The sequence below is a fragment of the Betta splendens genome, chromosome 16, assembly GCF_900634795.4.
Source record: "Betta splendens chromosome 16, fBetSpl5.4, whole genome shotgun sequence".
Lineage (NCBI taxonomy): Eukaryota > Metazoa > Chordata > Actinopteri > Anabantiformes > Osphronemidae > Betta > Betta splendens.
In genome coordinates, this window is record NC_040896.2 from 15,831,376 (window position 1) to 15,845,132 (window position 13,757).

The window sequence follows — 13,757 nt, forward strand, 5'->3', positions numbered from 1 at the left end:
GTATCACCTGCTTTGCTGGCTCGTGGTAAAGTAGGTCTAAAGAAAACCGGATGTGAGTTTTTCACCGTTTATTTGAAGCTTCTGCTCTGTTTACTTACCGCCTACTGCTTCACACGCAATAGAGAAGCTGAGGAACCTGAAACCACTGTAAAATGTCTGACATGCATTCAAGTAAAGAGTGTTTTACATTCGGGCCCATGTTACAGCTTTAGTGTCTGTATAACACACAGAAGAACAGGCGGTACCATGAAACACGTAAAGTCCTGAAGACAAGAAGAAAGTCTAGTTAAATACCTAGAGCTGCTGTTTCTGAACCTCTCAGACAACAAATAACCTGAGACCTTTCACAAAACAGACAAATGAGCTTTAAGATAACTCCCAACACAGTAAATAGGTTTGTAGTTCACCACATGCACCTCCACCTTCTAGAACCGTGACACAAACACCCGCCACATTTCTGTAAACTCCATCTTCTGGTGCAGGATCTGGGAATAAAAGCTGAATCATTCATTTAATCCCATTTCACTCGACCAGCAAAGAGTAACGCTCATTGTATGGCCGGTCCCTGTGGTCCAGCACAAGGGGAATGTGGGCCTGAAATAATAAATTATGTTCCATACTTAGTTCATATCATTCAAGATAAGTTTACAAGAAACCTACGGACACGGAGAAAAGTCCACCTCCTCTGCACACAAACACATCCCAGGCAGCAGCACATCAGCTTTCCCGAAAAATAAAATAACTTCAGCCTCTCTCTGCGAGGCACATTCATGGCGTGATGAAATCTAGAAGCGTTCACAGCAAACTCACCTGCACCCTGTTAAACAAGAGGAGAACAACTACGGACAAAGCGTGCTGGTGTGATCGGCCGCAACACGGACCGGCACCGAGTCCACAGGTTCCGATGAGGCTGTAAAAACGGCGCGTAACCAGCACACGGGTACTGAACAAGCAGCCGTGACGGGGCACAGGCACATACAAAGGCATTAAATCTAAAGACGACATTATTAAATAGATAAAAGCTATTCCACGAGGCTTTCTAGGTTGGCCAGGCAGACGATCACACACGGCGGGGAACGAATGTCAGGATCCAGCGAGCTCAGGCGAAACGCACACAGCTCCTCAGTCCGTGCCAGTCTGGTACAGGTCATTGTCCACCAGGGAGCGGCTCGGAGGCCTGTCGGGAAGCGGCGGGGCCTGGAAAGCCCGGTAGACGTCCACCGGCGGGCCGCCCGAGTCGACGGCGTCGGACGCCTTCTCCGACCCCGTTTCGAAGTCCTCGCCGGTCAGAAGGTGCGAGTAGATCAGCATTTCGTCGATGGTGGCGTACTCGTGGGACCCGTTGTCCGCGCGCCGCTTGGGGAAGCCTTGAGCGGCGCCGCTATCGTACACCGCCGATTGGTGACTCTGGCTCTTCCTCTTCCTGTTCGGCACGAGAAGATGGGAACACAAAGAAGGAGGCTTCCATAAACGTATTTTGGATAACCGGGCGGGGAAAGGACAAAAAAAACAGAATGTGAAGCAGAAGCTTACTTCATGACCACGCAGGCCACGACCACGGCGACGACGACCAGGGCCACGACCGCTGCCGCCGCACCGAGGACGGCCGCCAGCGGCGCTGCGTGAGGAGACACAGTCCCTTTAGCTTTTAGCCGCATCAGAACCCGACTTCTAACACAGACGACCCCTTACCCTTGGGCGCCTGCAGGGACACCTGGGTGAGGACGCTGAAGCGCCCCTTGTCCACCTGACAGTTGGACATGTTGAGGTAGAAGCTCCCGGGCACCGTGAGCTCCCTTGGGGCCGGCTCGTCCCCCCGCCGGCTGTACTCCGGCATGGGCCGGCCGACCCGCCGCACGCTGATGTCCGTGTGGTACCTCCTGCACTTGGGCTGCGTGAGGTTGGCGAAGACCAGGCGCGCCTCCATGTCGGCGGGCACGGACACGAACCAGGAGACGGTGGAGTAACCCTCCATTCCCGCCGGCCAGCCGGGAGTAGCCAGGAGCACGGGCGAGTCCGTCTTAGCAGCCACGGTGAATATGTACCTCTCTAGAGACGAGTGAGAGGAAGTAGGAGTCAGAAAACACTGGAACCAAACAAGCGCTTCTATTGCACTCGCTGGGAGCTGCTCGTCACCTGGTATTTCCTCTTTGAAACGCACATTGAGCGCGTGCTTGTAACACGTCTTCACGGCCTGCTTCTGCACGTTGGACACGGTCACGGACACGTTGGTGTGGATCTGGAGCCTCTCGACGGCCCCCTGGGGGCAGAAGTCTCCGATGGGGCCCCTGCTGTCCTCGGTCAGCGTGACCAGGAGGCTGTCGGTGCACGGCTGCCCGGGCAGGGCCTGCTTCAGGGGCCCGCGGGGGGAGGCGAGCTCCAGGGTGGCGTGCTGAGGAAGCCTGAAGGTCCAGGTCACGCTGCTCAGGGGGGCGGGGAGGCAGCGGGGCAGCGTGGGCACCACCAGGGGGAACGGGGCCCGGGGGCAGTCCCTGAGTTGTCTACACTCTGCAATGAGAGTAGAGGCGATTTAAAAATCGCTTCGATTTATTTGCGCAGGGTCGGAAACCTGGTGTATTTACCTATGACCCTGGTGGCAGTGACCTGTACGTCCTCAGGAGAGCAGTCCTGGAACGAGAGCTCCCCGCTTGACGCGACCGTGATTTCGTCCTTCATCTCCGAGTTGAGCGCAATCTTGCACCCGGAGGTCGGCCTGACTTTGTCAACGCGAAGAGCGAGACCCTCGGCTTCGCTCATGTTCACCCTGCAGCGCACTGGGGAAGAAGAACGCGACAGGGAGCGCGCAGTCATTCACTCGCCACAACCAGGTTGGACACAAAGGTGAATTTCCACAGCGCGTGATTGAACGTGACACATTAGAAGGGCAGGTGCTAATGAGTTGCATCATTGATGACTCATCAATGAGGAAGTCGGGGAGTTTTGCTCATCCTGGAGGCAGACACATTATCACACACTAAACTCTGGAACAAGCCAGTTGACAACCAAAACACACATTAACATGAAGTACAGCTAACAACACAATCGGAGAAACATTAAAGCAGCATTGTTTGATTTTTATCACCAGAGGGAAATAAATCTGCTGTAAGAATACATTTAAAAAATACTGATGGAAAATATTAGTACTTTTTGCTCTGGTGCATGAGATTGTTGCATAAATACACAGACTATGAACAAACCTTGTGTGATCGACACCCTGAGGCTGACAGAGAGTCCCGAGGTCGACCGCTTCATGTCCATCTCACAGTTCCTCAGCGTCACGGAGACGTTCCCCGTTTCCTCATTACGTTGGGCGTCTGTGAGGCTCCGGACCAACGCTTCTCCCCCTTTGCTGCGATACTCCACCGCCGCCATGTTCTTCAGGCAACGTGGCTGTGAGATGTTCTGGAACTGAACAGAAGTCCCGTGTTTGTCTGGAACCTGAATGTCCCACTCTATCACGCTGCTGCTGGGAACACTGTCCGGGTAGTTTGGAGACAGCAGCTCAGAGGACGAGGTTCCCTCTGGGAACGTCAGTGTGATCTTAGCGAAGGCTGGAGGAGAAAAGAGTAAAGGATGCTGTGAGTGAGAAAACACAGCAGAGGTAAATAGTGGAGATATGAACACTCATGGTGACTTACACTGGATTTCTTCCCCCACAGACACGTTGAACTGATCATTCTGCAGCTTCTGTCTTGCAGGAACCTCCACAGAGAACCTCCCGTTGCTCTGAATCTGAACACTGCTGATACTTCCCTCTCTGCAGTATTTCCCTATGGTGGCGCTCCCTGTGGCCCGTGAGGCCTGGAGGGTGAAGCTGTGTCCGTCCTCACACGCCTCCCATGGACGGATCTGTCTCAGGCCCGGCTTGGGGAAGTCTATTCTGAACGCCGTCTGTGGCGAGGCGTTCAGGTTCCAGGTGAACGTGCGGTTAAAAGCCAGTAATAGACTGAAGCTGGAGTCAGACTGGACGATGTGACCGTTACAGGACTTTGTGCTGCATTCTGGTGAAAAAAATAATAGTTTTAAACCACATAAATCCGGCCACTATTAGCAGAACAGGGCATTAATCATCATTTGAATGGTAAAAGAGGAACTTACCTACGCTTCGCACTATTTCCACCTGGAACACATCCTGAGGTCTGGAGCAATTAAAGTCCAGCGAGACGGAAGTGTTGCCGTTCAGCAGCAGAGAGGAACCGCACGGCGGCGACGGTGACGGTCCTGGCCCGGTGCACACGACGCACCCTCTGACCCGTGGACCGCCGATGATGAGGCTGGTGCCTGCGTCAGGCGTGACGTCGAGCTTCTGGGCCCCTGGAGAAAACAAAGCCCAGATGTTGACGCCTCGGCAGGGTTTCGAAGCATCGCTGTCAACTTAAACGGCGAAGATCAGCTGGAAAAGCAGCATCTGCGTGAGCTGATCATGAGCTCCGCCACTCATCGTCTTCTCAGCTCACAGAACCGAGGCGACTGTCACCTGACACGCCTGATTAGCTCCGGGGCGTGTGTGTTGGCGATTTGTTGATCAAACAACAGGAAGCCACTCAAACACGCCGCGGACAACGCACCTGAGCGCGTCGCGTTGACAGCACTCATCAATAAAGCGACGCCACGACGTCACAGCCCCATAAAAGCGGCTCGCGCGCAGTAAAGGTCGCGCGAGGAGGCCTTGCGTGTTCCATTCGAGGCAGCGGGACGGCGAACGTACCTGACACAGTGGACACGAAGAACGCCAGCAGCAGCAGCTGTTCCCCGCCTGCTACGGCCATGCTGTGCTCCCTTCTTCGACCCACGGGAATCAAACATCGCTTGCGCCACAGTGTCGTTTCGCTTTTCCGTGACGCTCCGCACGGAGAGGCCGCGATCTCTCCCTCCACCCACTTCCCGTAAGCGCTCCCGTGCCAGAGCCGAGGGAGCGCGCGCTCCAGGTGAAGAAGCGGGCGTGGCCAGGTCGGCCCACGTGCCATATTATGAAAGCAGGAACTACAGGCGCGCGAATCAGCGCGACCTCGTAATGAAGAAATATAAGGAGCAGATCAAAAGGTTTACAATTAAATACTGTTATCGTTTAATGTTGTTGAACATATTTAAAACAGATTTCATTCCAACCATTTACATGGTGTTAGACTTGTGCCGAACATTCAACTGAATCTTCCACTGTAAAAATGTTCAATAATAATGATATAAAAGTCAAATTCTTGTTTTTGCATAATCTATTACATTCATAAACCCATTGACGTCTACGCGTCTATTCGACAATCTCTGAGGAATTATTTATTTGATTTAGCACAGCATTTGAATGTCTCTTCCGCTTAAAAGGTCGCATAGTTTTTGTCAGTACATCGGACTCACAGCGCTTCTCTTGTCTGCGCACGTCATGCGATTTGCCTACTGCAAAAGCTCGTGGGAGAGCGAGCGATGTGTCGGGAAGTGGTCGCACATTACTGATCATTGCCATTTGTTGCAGCTGATGAGCAATTCTCCAAGTCTTCATTGTGTGTCACTTGGGTCGTATTATTAACAGTAAATCACTGAAGGCCTCTCTTTTCATCATCAAGATCGGCGTTTTGCTTCATTTAACAGGAACAGCTCTATAAATAATTCAGTACAGTTTAGCGGCAACATAATCAACATCATCAGAGCGACCGCACCAACGCTAAACAATTACCACCGTCACGAGGGAGGATTTATTTCAGAATTGTAGACTGTAATAACTTGGAGAGTTTCCACAGAGTGAGACAGAGTTGGCTCGACACCTCACAACTCCGGCTCTCACGGTTAAATAGTCAAATTCTGCTGCGAACAAGTGTGAGATATAATCTATATTCAGTTTATTCTCATTTAGAACATGAATACAAAGAAGCACATATTGTATATTGAACTTGACTTTAGAAATCTAACAATACAAATACTAAATCCCTCTCTGTCAAACATCTATTTTCTAAATGTATTGGAAAAAAATATTACCTTCACTTGAACATGGTTATAAGTTATATATGTGACGGCACACATTAAAGTTTAGTATTCAGTGCAAAAGTCCTACAGGTGGGATAAGGCAAAAACTACCTAGAAAGGTTAAAAACTCTACAAACACAGTTTAAAGAGAAAGGTTTGGACAGTTTACGCTGACATACTCTATAGGAAGGCCTACAAGGGTATAGAAAACACATTGGCATTGGTCCCAGTATAGATAGTATTAGTGTAAGTCTCCATACATTACCTTGGTTCTCCTAATAGGAAAAGTTTTATTAGGTGCTCTGTCAATCAAGAGCATCCAAAACTAAAGCACTGGATCATAAAGTCCTCCAATCGTTCAGTTGAATGGCTACAATTATAGTATAGGCAGCACAGGCTAATTATAATAAAGACTAATTCAGTTATCTCGGTCTCCTTTGCTCCATCCCATTAGGCAGAAACCCTGCAATGATTGGGACCGGCCATATGAGAGCAGCAACGCTCCACACGATGATAACCAAAGTCATGAAACACGCCACGAGAGTCGACTCGATGGGTTTCCTGTTCAGCCTCCAACTTTTGTCCCCCTTCAGCTCGTCGAGGCTGAAATCCACGCAGCAGAAAGGCACCTGATCCCCGCTCTGCTGGCCCCTCGACCGGCCCTGGCCGAACCGCCGGTACCGGGACATCCCGCAGCCCACGCACAGGCGCAGCTCCTGCTGACCCCCGGTGACCCCGAGGTGCTCGACGACGACGGGCGAGATCGCCCTGTTGAACGACGCGGAGAAGAAAGCCCTGCCGTGGTTGTTGGTGGTGTAGATGAGCACGTCGCACTGGAAGCCGAAGCTGCTGTCCCAGCGGGCCACCAGCGAGGTGGGCAGCAGCCTCTGCACGCTCACGTTGCACTGGGACAGGCTCTGCAGGGGGGAGGCGTCGGGCGCGCCTTCGCTCTCATCCACGGAGCGCTTGGAGAAGCGCACGTCCATCTCCAGGTTGGCCAGGAGCCTGTTGGAGGAGTTGATCGGCGGCAGCAGGAGGTCTTCGTCGCTCCAGCTGTGGCATCGCTGGAGAAGTCCGGCCACGGCGGTTAGAGCCAGCAGGAGGGTCGGACAGTTGTTCAGCATGGCACAGGGCGCGTCTCTCCCGCTCGCATGGTGCTGTGACGATCCGCGGGCGACGGGCGAGACGAACGGTGGTGCAAAAAAAAAAACAAAAAAAAACAAAAAGCGCCCGTCACCAGAGGTTCTTCTCCACGCAGGTCCCGACGGAGAGACGCGATTCCCCGGGCGAACGGTGCGAACGGGGACGTCGGTCACACGCGCGCACCCTCCTCTCTCTCGCAGCACCGTCCTCCTGACTGCTTGTGCAAGCGTGTTCTGCGGTCGTGAGCGCTGCCTTCATCGCAGCCCCGAGCTTCACTCCCCCCCTCCGTCACTTCAGGTGTGAGCGCCGAGCTCCAAAACACAGAGGAGTGGTCAGGGGGGGAAGCCGCCAAGTGCGCGAGGACAGGAGCGCCCAGTTTGACCCGCGCCTCCCGACCAGTGGCTCCATCAGACACACGCACGAGGAAGTGGCGTGAAATCGAATCGAACGGAGCCACGGATGAGTTGTGTGCGCGTTTTTTACGCGTAAAAGAATGAAATAATCCACATTGTATCAATTCGTTTTAATAGTCAAGCCACAATTTGCGGTGTCTTTGAAAAATAAACCTCTGGTTGTGACGAAAAGACAGATAAAGGAAACACAAGCCCCAAATAATTAAATCAGAAGAAGAAACCAGAATTATGAGTGACAAGAAAACCTGCTGTTTAACAGCTACTGAGCCGAAAACAAACAAATTAGATGAACAGGAGTGAACAGGAGGAACCAGCCTCAGTGACTATGAGCTATTGAAGGTTTTCTTATTCTTATTCTAGGGCAATATTTTTCCTTTACACCCGTCTGCTTCTGTGAAAGTAATAATAATCTTGTCTTAGAGCTTTTTCCATTTGTCACAAAGAGCCTGATTCACCTGATCACATATTCACCCCTCAAGAGCTGGGACTCATTTCTAATTGAGGAAAAAAACAAAGTAGGATGTGAATTGATTCGTGTGCACCGCTCCTGTGCCACCTAATGGGTTAAAGCCATTCACAGCTCCTCCGTGCTCACTCTCCCACAGGTCAAGAAAATAGTGCCATTCAGTAATTATCTTCCCCTTTCTTCTTCTCTGTATACATACATAACTCGTTACTATAGTTACGTGACATAATGTGGATAAACAGAAAAGGCTGCCTTCTTGTGTTTCGACTGGTATTTAATGAGACCCACTCAAGGTTAAAACCTACTGTGGTTGTAATGACTTCACTTTGCACCCCGCGTTATATATAATGTAGAAAGAGCAGCTGATGATCGATTCTCCAGTGTGTTTGCTTCTCACATTGTTCAGTATCATCAGGCCTCAAGAATGTGCTCTATAGTTTCAGCTCTGCTCAAAGTTAGTCTGTGAAATAGCTTCTCTTGCGTTTCTGGCTCAGATAGATGTATATACATAACATCTGCCAGATAAAGTCAGCGGTGGATCATTTATTTGCCTGTTTGTTCATCTGTCCTGCTCTGGGGCCTCGCTGTGTGTCGGTGCCGGTTGTTGAGCCGTATTGTGTGCTCAGCAGCTGGGCCAGCAGGAGTTCCGCACACAGCGTGTTTTCACCTGACTGACGGATCCAGTGCTGAAGAGGACACGGTCGGATCCCCATCCCAACCCACCCCCACCCCCTCGCTGCTGGACCCGGCACTTTATCGCAAACACTAAATCTGATTACAATTACTGACAGAGGCGCAGCTGCAGTTAATCTGAATTTTGCAGCGTCCGAATAAAAGTTATCACGTTAGGACCAGTGGTTGAACACCTGGTTCGTTTCAGCAGCCACGAACGCTGTGAGCTCGGTGTCAAATGGGGCGCTGCTAAAGTACCATGTTTATGTAACTCAGATTAGAAGTGAGGCGAGACAGATGACAAACAAATGGCAGAGAGGTCACAGCTGACCTTTTTTATCCTTCAGAAATTATTTAAATTACTTTTGTCACAGTATTTGAAAAAATGTGAAAACCTTGCCAAAACTTAAATGTCCTTGAATATACGTCTGGTTCCAAGAAGGATGTGGCCGTTAACGAGGGTCTAATTATGACTTTTTATTATGATATTATTTCTAACACTGTATGTATAATATATCAGGAAAAAATAATAAGCTGTTGACACATTCTGGTCATTGACCAGAGGCTATAATAATGAATTATTCTCTTTCATCTTTGCCGACTGGAATATATGAATGACACTTGTATGAGCTGTTGTGGTCTGTGCCGTTTAAATGGTGTAATTAGCTCCATAAGCCTGCCTCCATGTATCTGATGTATGGGCCAGCTGAAGTGAAAGATGCCTTGGCCTCAATTTGCACCTAAAAGTCCTCGTCCTCTAGTCTCTGTTTAATTATGACAATATATTCTCCTCCTTTGTCTTTTTTCGGTTTAAAACACTCATGTAGTTGTTTGATTCTCTTTCTACACTCTCTCTCACAAACACTCCCACACGTTTCTAAATGCTGGTCCCTCCACATCGGATATAGTTCCTAGACAATGTACTGGGGAGCGGAGCAAGAACATTTAAATGACTTTCTTGTTCATTAATTATGCTATAAAAATGTAAATTGCTTTGGTGACAAAAATGCAAATGGGACTAAGATGAAGGTCTCTTGTGCCAAAGGAGAATGCATGAAAGATTCATTTTCTAGAGTGCAGATCTTTATTCAGGAAACCCAATGTGGGGCCTGTTAGTGGCTCCTGGCTGGTCCTCATCAGCTCTGAGCTGGATCCACCGCGATTAGTCTGATGCATGCGTCTCACCGGCCGCAGCCTTAATTAGAAGTTTGAAACTAGGCGCGTGGATTTTCATGGCCACTATGTTCAGGCTCCTCTTTTATCGCAGCCTGGTGACTCCCCTGTCAGAGCACCAATCAGCAACTGGACTCAGCAGCAGAGAATCAAAATGGTGGTTTCCCACAGTGAGGAGATGCGGGTGCAGGTTGCTAACAACAACAAAACTAGCCTCGTGTCATTATTGATACTCCTGATGTGTTCGCTGACGCTGAGGAGCAGGAGATCCGAGCAGAAACACGCGTTTTGTTGAGATCCTGTCTGTGTGTCGGTCCACAGAGCGTGTCCAGTGCATCGCAGCAGCTTCCCTTCTCATTTCCTGCTAAAGAAACAAATTCACTCGGCTCGGATGATAGAGATCAGCGGTCTGCAAACAGCTGGGCACAAACCTCCACATGTGCAACACTGTTCATCAGACACAGAGAACGCTGAGGACAAGTTTGAAATTAAATAGCAATATAATAAGTAAATAAAAAACGGTGGTAAGGCTTAAGATTCACACAGAATGTGAATCTTAAGTTGTTGAAATTGTTGTTGAAATTGTGCTAGTGAATGTGCCTCCACTGATGCTTTCTGTTTAATCTGGTTAGTGCTTTGCCCATGATGACTGCGCCTCTACTATTTCACTGTTAACCTTTAAATTAGATCAATTAACAGGCTTATGAACAAATGTGCATATTACATGTGGACTCTGGGACAAAACAAGATGATAATTCATTGTAGGCAGCTCATATCTGCATCCGATTACCTCTGGAGCCTCATTTACAGCTAGTTTGAGTGCATCTCAGGGGCTGCGGGGGGGTCTGCAGGACTAGGAAGCCGCACGCTAATTAGCGACCTAAGTTGCTACGGAGCTGCTCTGAAATCAGGCAAAATGAGGACAACCCCCAGAGAAGACATTGAAGGATGAGCCGTTTTGTAGAACACAACTACGCTTTTCATCCCAGATGTGCGAAGGTCACGAAGCGGCGTCGGAGAATTGGAGCAGGTGCGATCGGAATAGAAGCTGCAAGTTTCCAACTAGTTCTCTAAGATCGCCGTCCAGCTCCATCATCTCTCCGAGGCCTCGGCCGGCCATCAAAGCAGACGAGTGAAGGACACACGGGGCCGTCCTGGAAATAACATCACACTTATTTCTCCCAGCCGTGGTCGGAGGCATGCAGAGACAAATCAGCCGGCTCCTCGTCGGCCCCTGCGAGCTGAGATGGTGTCAGATTGCTTCTGCGGCACCACTGGCCCGCCTCTCATTGAGAATAATGCGAGGCGTGAGTCAGACACAGCTCAAGCAAAGGTCACGTCGGACAAGCGAGCGCGAGCCCGCCTTCCGCTCGCCACATCCGCTTCCTGCCTGCTCAGGCCGCTCTGCGCGGTCATCTGTCACCGGGTCCTCCCCTGGTGGAACGCAATCACGCTCCGAGAGCGGAGGGAGAAGGCGTGATTGCCACGGGCTGTTTGCCACGGCGGGAGCGGGGAGGCGGATGCTGATGGAAAAGCAGGATGATTGGTGCTTTCAAAGGTGATTTGTTTGAAAAACAACATAGGAAAAAAAAAAAACAACGGCGGCCGCTTGTACTAAAAAGGCAGCGGAGCGGGCAAAAGCAAGATTCTGCTCAGAGACTGATGCCATACTGTTTTTGAACTGGTAATTAGTACAAGACATAAAGAGGTGGAACACTGAGGCAAAGCTGGCAACCTCAGAGAAGATAAGACTTCCACAGAAATGATTCCATATTTTATTTTGGGGAGTTTTCTCCCCACAGATTTCCAGCAATGGGCCGATTATGTTTATGCAAATGCTCCCTGAGGACATGGAGCCTCCATCTGTTTCTGTTATATGATATCTATTATTTTGTTCTGTGTCACATTGTGAGAGGAACATTACCAAACTAGTCAAATCTCACTCCTCACAAGAAGAGAGTCATATTTTTATAACTGTGAGTTTAATATGAACACAAAATGATATGATCAAGTTTGAGCTGTGGTCATTCACATTAGCTGTGTTTTATTTAACAGAGATGCAGACATACAGGGAGATGGGTGGGAGACAGTTGGACTGCAGATATTTAGCATGCATCTTAATTACTAAGCCACCAGGCCTCCAGCCACTCAGGATTTAGTGATATTCAGTCCGTCAGCATGTAATGATGGCTATTTGCTATTGTTGCCAGATTACTGTCAATCAACTCTGACCAAACTGTGCCCACACAGACGTGATGCATCGGATTCTTTTCAGAGTGTTCAGATTCTTTGCTTTACTGTGCTGTACGTTCAGTTGTTACAATTTATGCCAGATGGAAATGAAAATGTGCATTTGAAAACGTTACTAATTTATGGAAAAAGATCCCAGTTATAATCAGTCCAGAGACTCACCAGCTCATCCATCACAACCATTGTATTTATTTAATTAAGCTTTAAAACAAGAGCTTGAATTTCTGAATCTTGTTTGTCTCAGTTTACACTGAGCCTATATGTTCTCCACTCAATTAAAAAAACATGCAAGAATAATATGTTGTAAACTACATGTCTGTTATTAAATGGCAGAGTGTAACAATATGATTTGTAGTGTATTATTTGTATTATTAATAATAAATAATAATAATTTAATGTTTATTCACTAGCAGGAATGTCGGTGTTGTTTTATTTGTCTCCAGCATTTGCAGACTCTACTGAGGAAGTGATGAACTGAGGCTTCTCTGGGAGACTCCGTCTGCTTCTGCATGCAGATGTGGAGAGTTAGCGAGTTAGTTAGTGTCTCATCCTATTTCCCTCTCTCATTCCTCGTCTTCAGCCACATCCTGTCGGGCACTGGGCGGAGGCACCCGTTCAACTCTGATGTACAGTGACAGGTCGGAGCAGAGCTCCAGGTTTAGCTCACTGACGTCAGGCCGAGGACCTCTCTCCAGCTCTCGATAATGATGCCCCACACCCCCCCCTCCAGCCCTCGCTGCTCCCCTGCTTCACTGCCTTCATCTCCATGTCAGATCAAAGGTGAGAGCCACCGAGGGAAAAAATAAAGTCTGATGAGCTGATGAGAGTGAGTGGAGGTGCTCTCTCACTCAGCAATCACTTACACTGGAAGTTGGCATCAAAGAACAAGTGCTTCTCTCAGAACTCGGGCATAATGAAAGCACCTCCAATCACTGCTGGCGGTACATTTGTGTCATCAGTTAATTTCAGTCAAGTTTAATGATAATGTTTTCTATGTGGGAGCCGTTATTAAAGTTAAGTTAGTTTTGTTAGTAGAAGCCTGAGGCAACAAAGGACATAAACAGGATTTAAAAAATATTATTATTACAGGTTAAGCGGTTGCTCTTGATTTGTTTATATGTGTTTAATAAATCATGTACTAATGCTCTCGGTTACTGTATGTTGCAAGACATGCATTTTAGAATTATTTTTTATTTTTTTTAGAATTATTATTTATTTGGACCATTTGGCTGTTTGTCAACATTCAACAGCTAATAAACCTACCCACTTAGTTGAGGGAAGAGGGATATTATGATTTTGTAATAATCTGAAACATAATACAAACCTTACCAAGGGTAAAACCTACTGTTTCTCTAAGTTTTTATACACTTAAAATATACTTAAAACTCTTTTTTGTAGAACTAGAGTCTAGGCCTAAATGTCGAATGATTTTCAAATTCAAAGGTCATTTCAAAAAAGTATTAACGTATTGTTAATAAATTACAAACAACGTTAATACAAAGAACCATTTCAAGGTTGTTTTGGAAATAAGATGCCAAATTCAAGAAGGAACACAAGCTCATTTTAATAAATGAATACATTTTAGGAGCTATAAACTGGACGCTAAACAAGCTTTTCCAAAGCGCCTTTATTCTGAACCCACGTGGTTTTGTAGTTGTCAACGTCCACGGTGTTTATAAAGTTTG

At 48.3% G+C, this 13,757-nt stretch overlaps 2 protein-coding genes across 3 annotated transcripts; both read right to left on the reverse strand.

Annotated features, from left to right (window-relative positions):
- Nucleotides 1-53: 53 nt before the first annotated feature.
- On the reverse strand, nt 54-4,967 carry LOC114842608 (CUB domain-containing protein 1-like). 2 transcript variants are annotated; one of them, XM_029128274.2, is made up of 9 exons: nt 4,709-4,967; nt 4,099-4,314; nt 3,639-4,001; nt 3,198-3,551; nt 2,583-2,774; nt 2,137-2,508; nt 1,693-2,049; nt 1,534-1,618; nt 54-1,423 (listed from the first exon to the last, which is right to left on the reverse strand). In XM_029128274.2, exons 1-9 carry the CDS (start codon nt 4,965-4,967, stop codon nt 1,123-1,125), a joined length of 2,499 nt encoding a protein of 832 aa, XP_028984107.1. In that variant the 3' UTR covers nt 54-1,122. The 2 variants fall into 2 exon arrangements, with proteins under 2 accessions (XP_028984107.1, XP_055359008.1); XM_055503033.1 differs by having other exon boundaries at nt 1,283-1,423; nt 2,162-2,508.
- Nucleotides 4,968-5,809: 842 nt separating this feature from the next.
- Nucleotides 5,810-8,102, reverse strand: LOC114842614 (transmembrane protein 158). The gene has a single exon (XM_029128284.3). It carries the CDS (start codon nt 7,077-7,079, stop codon nt 6,378-6,380), a length of 702 nt encoding a protein of 233 aa, XP_028984117.1. The 5' UTR covers nt 7,080-8,102; the 3' UTR covers nt 5,810-6,377.
- Between the last annotated feature and the right edge of the window lie 5,655 nt (nt 8,103-13,757).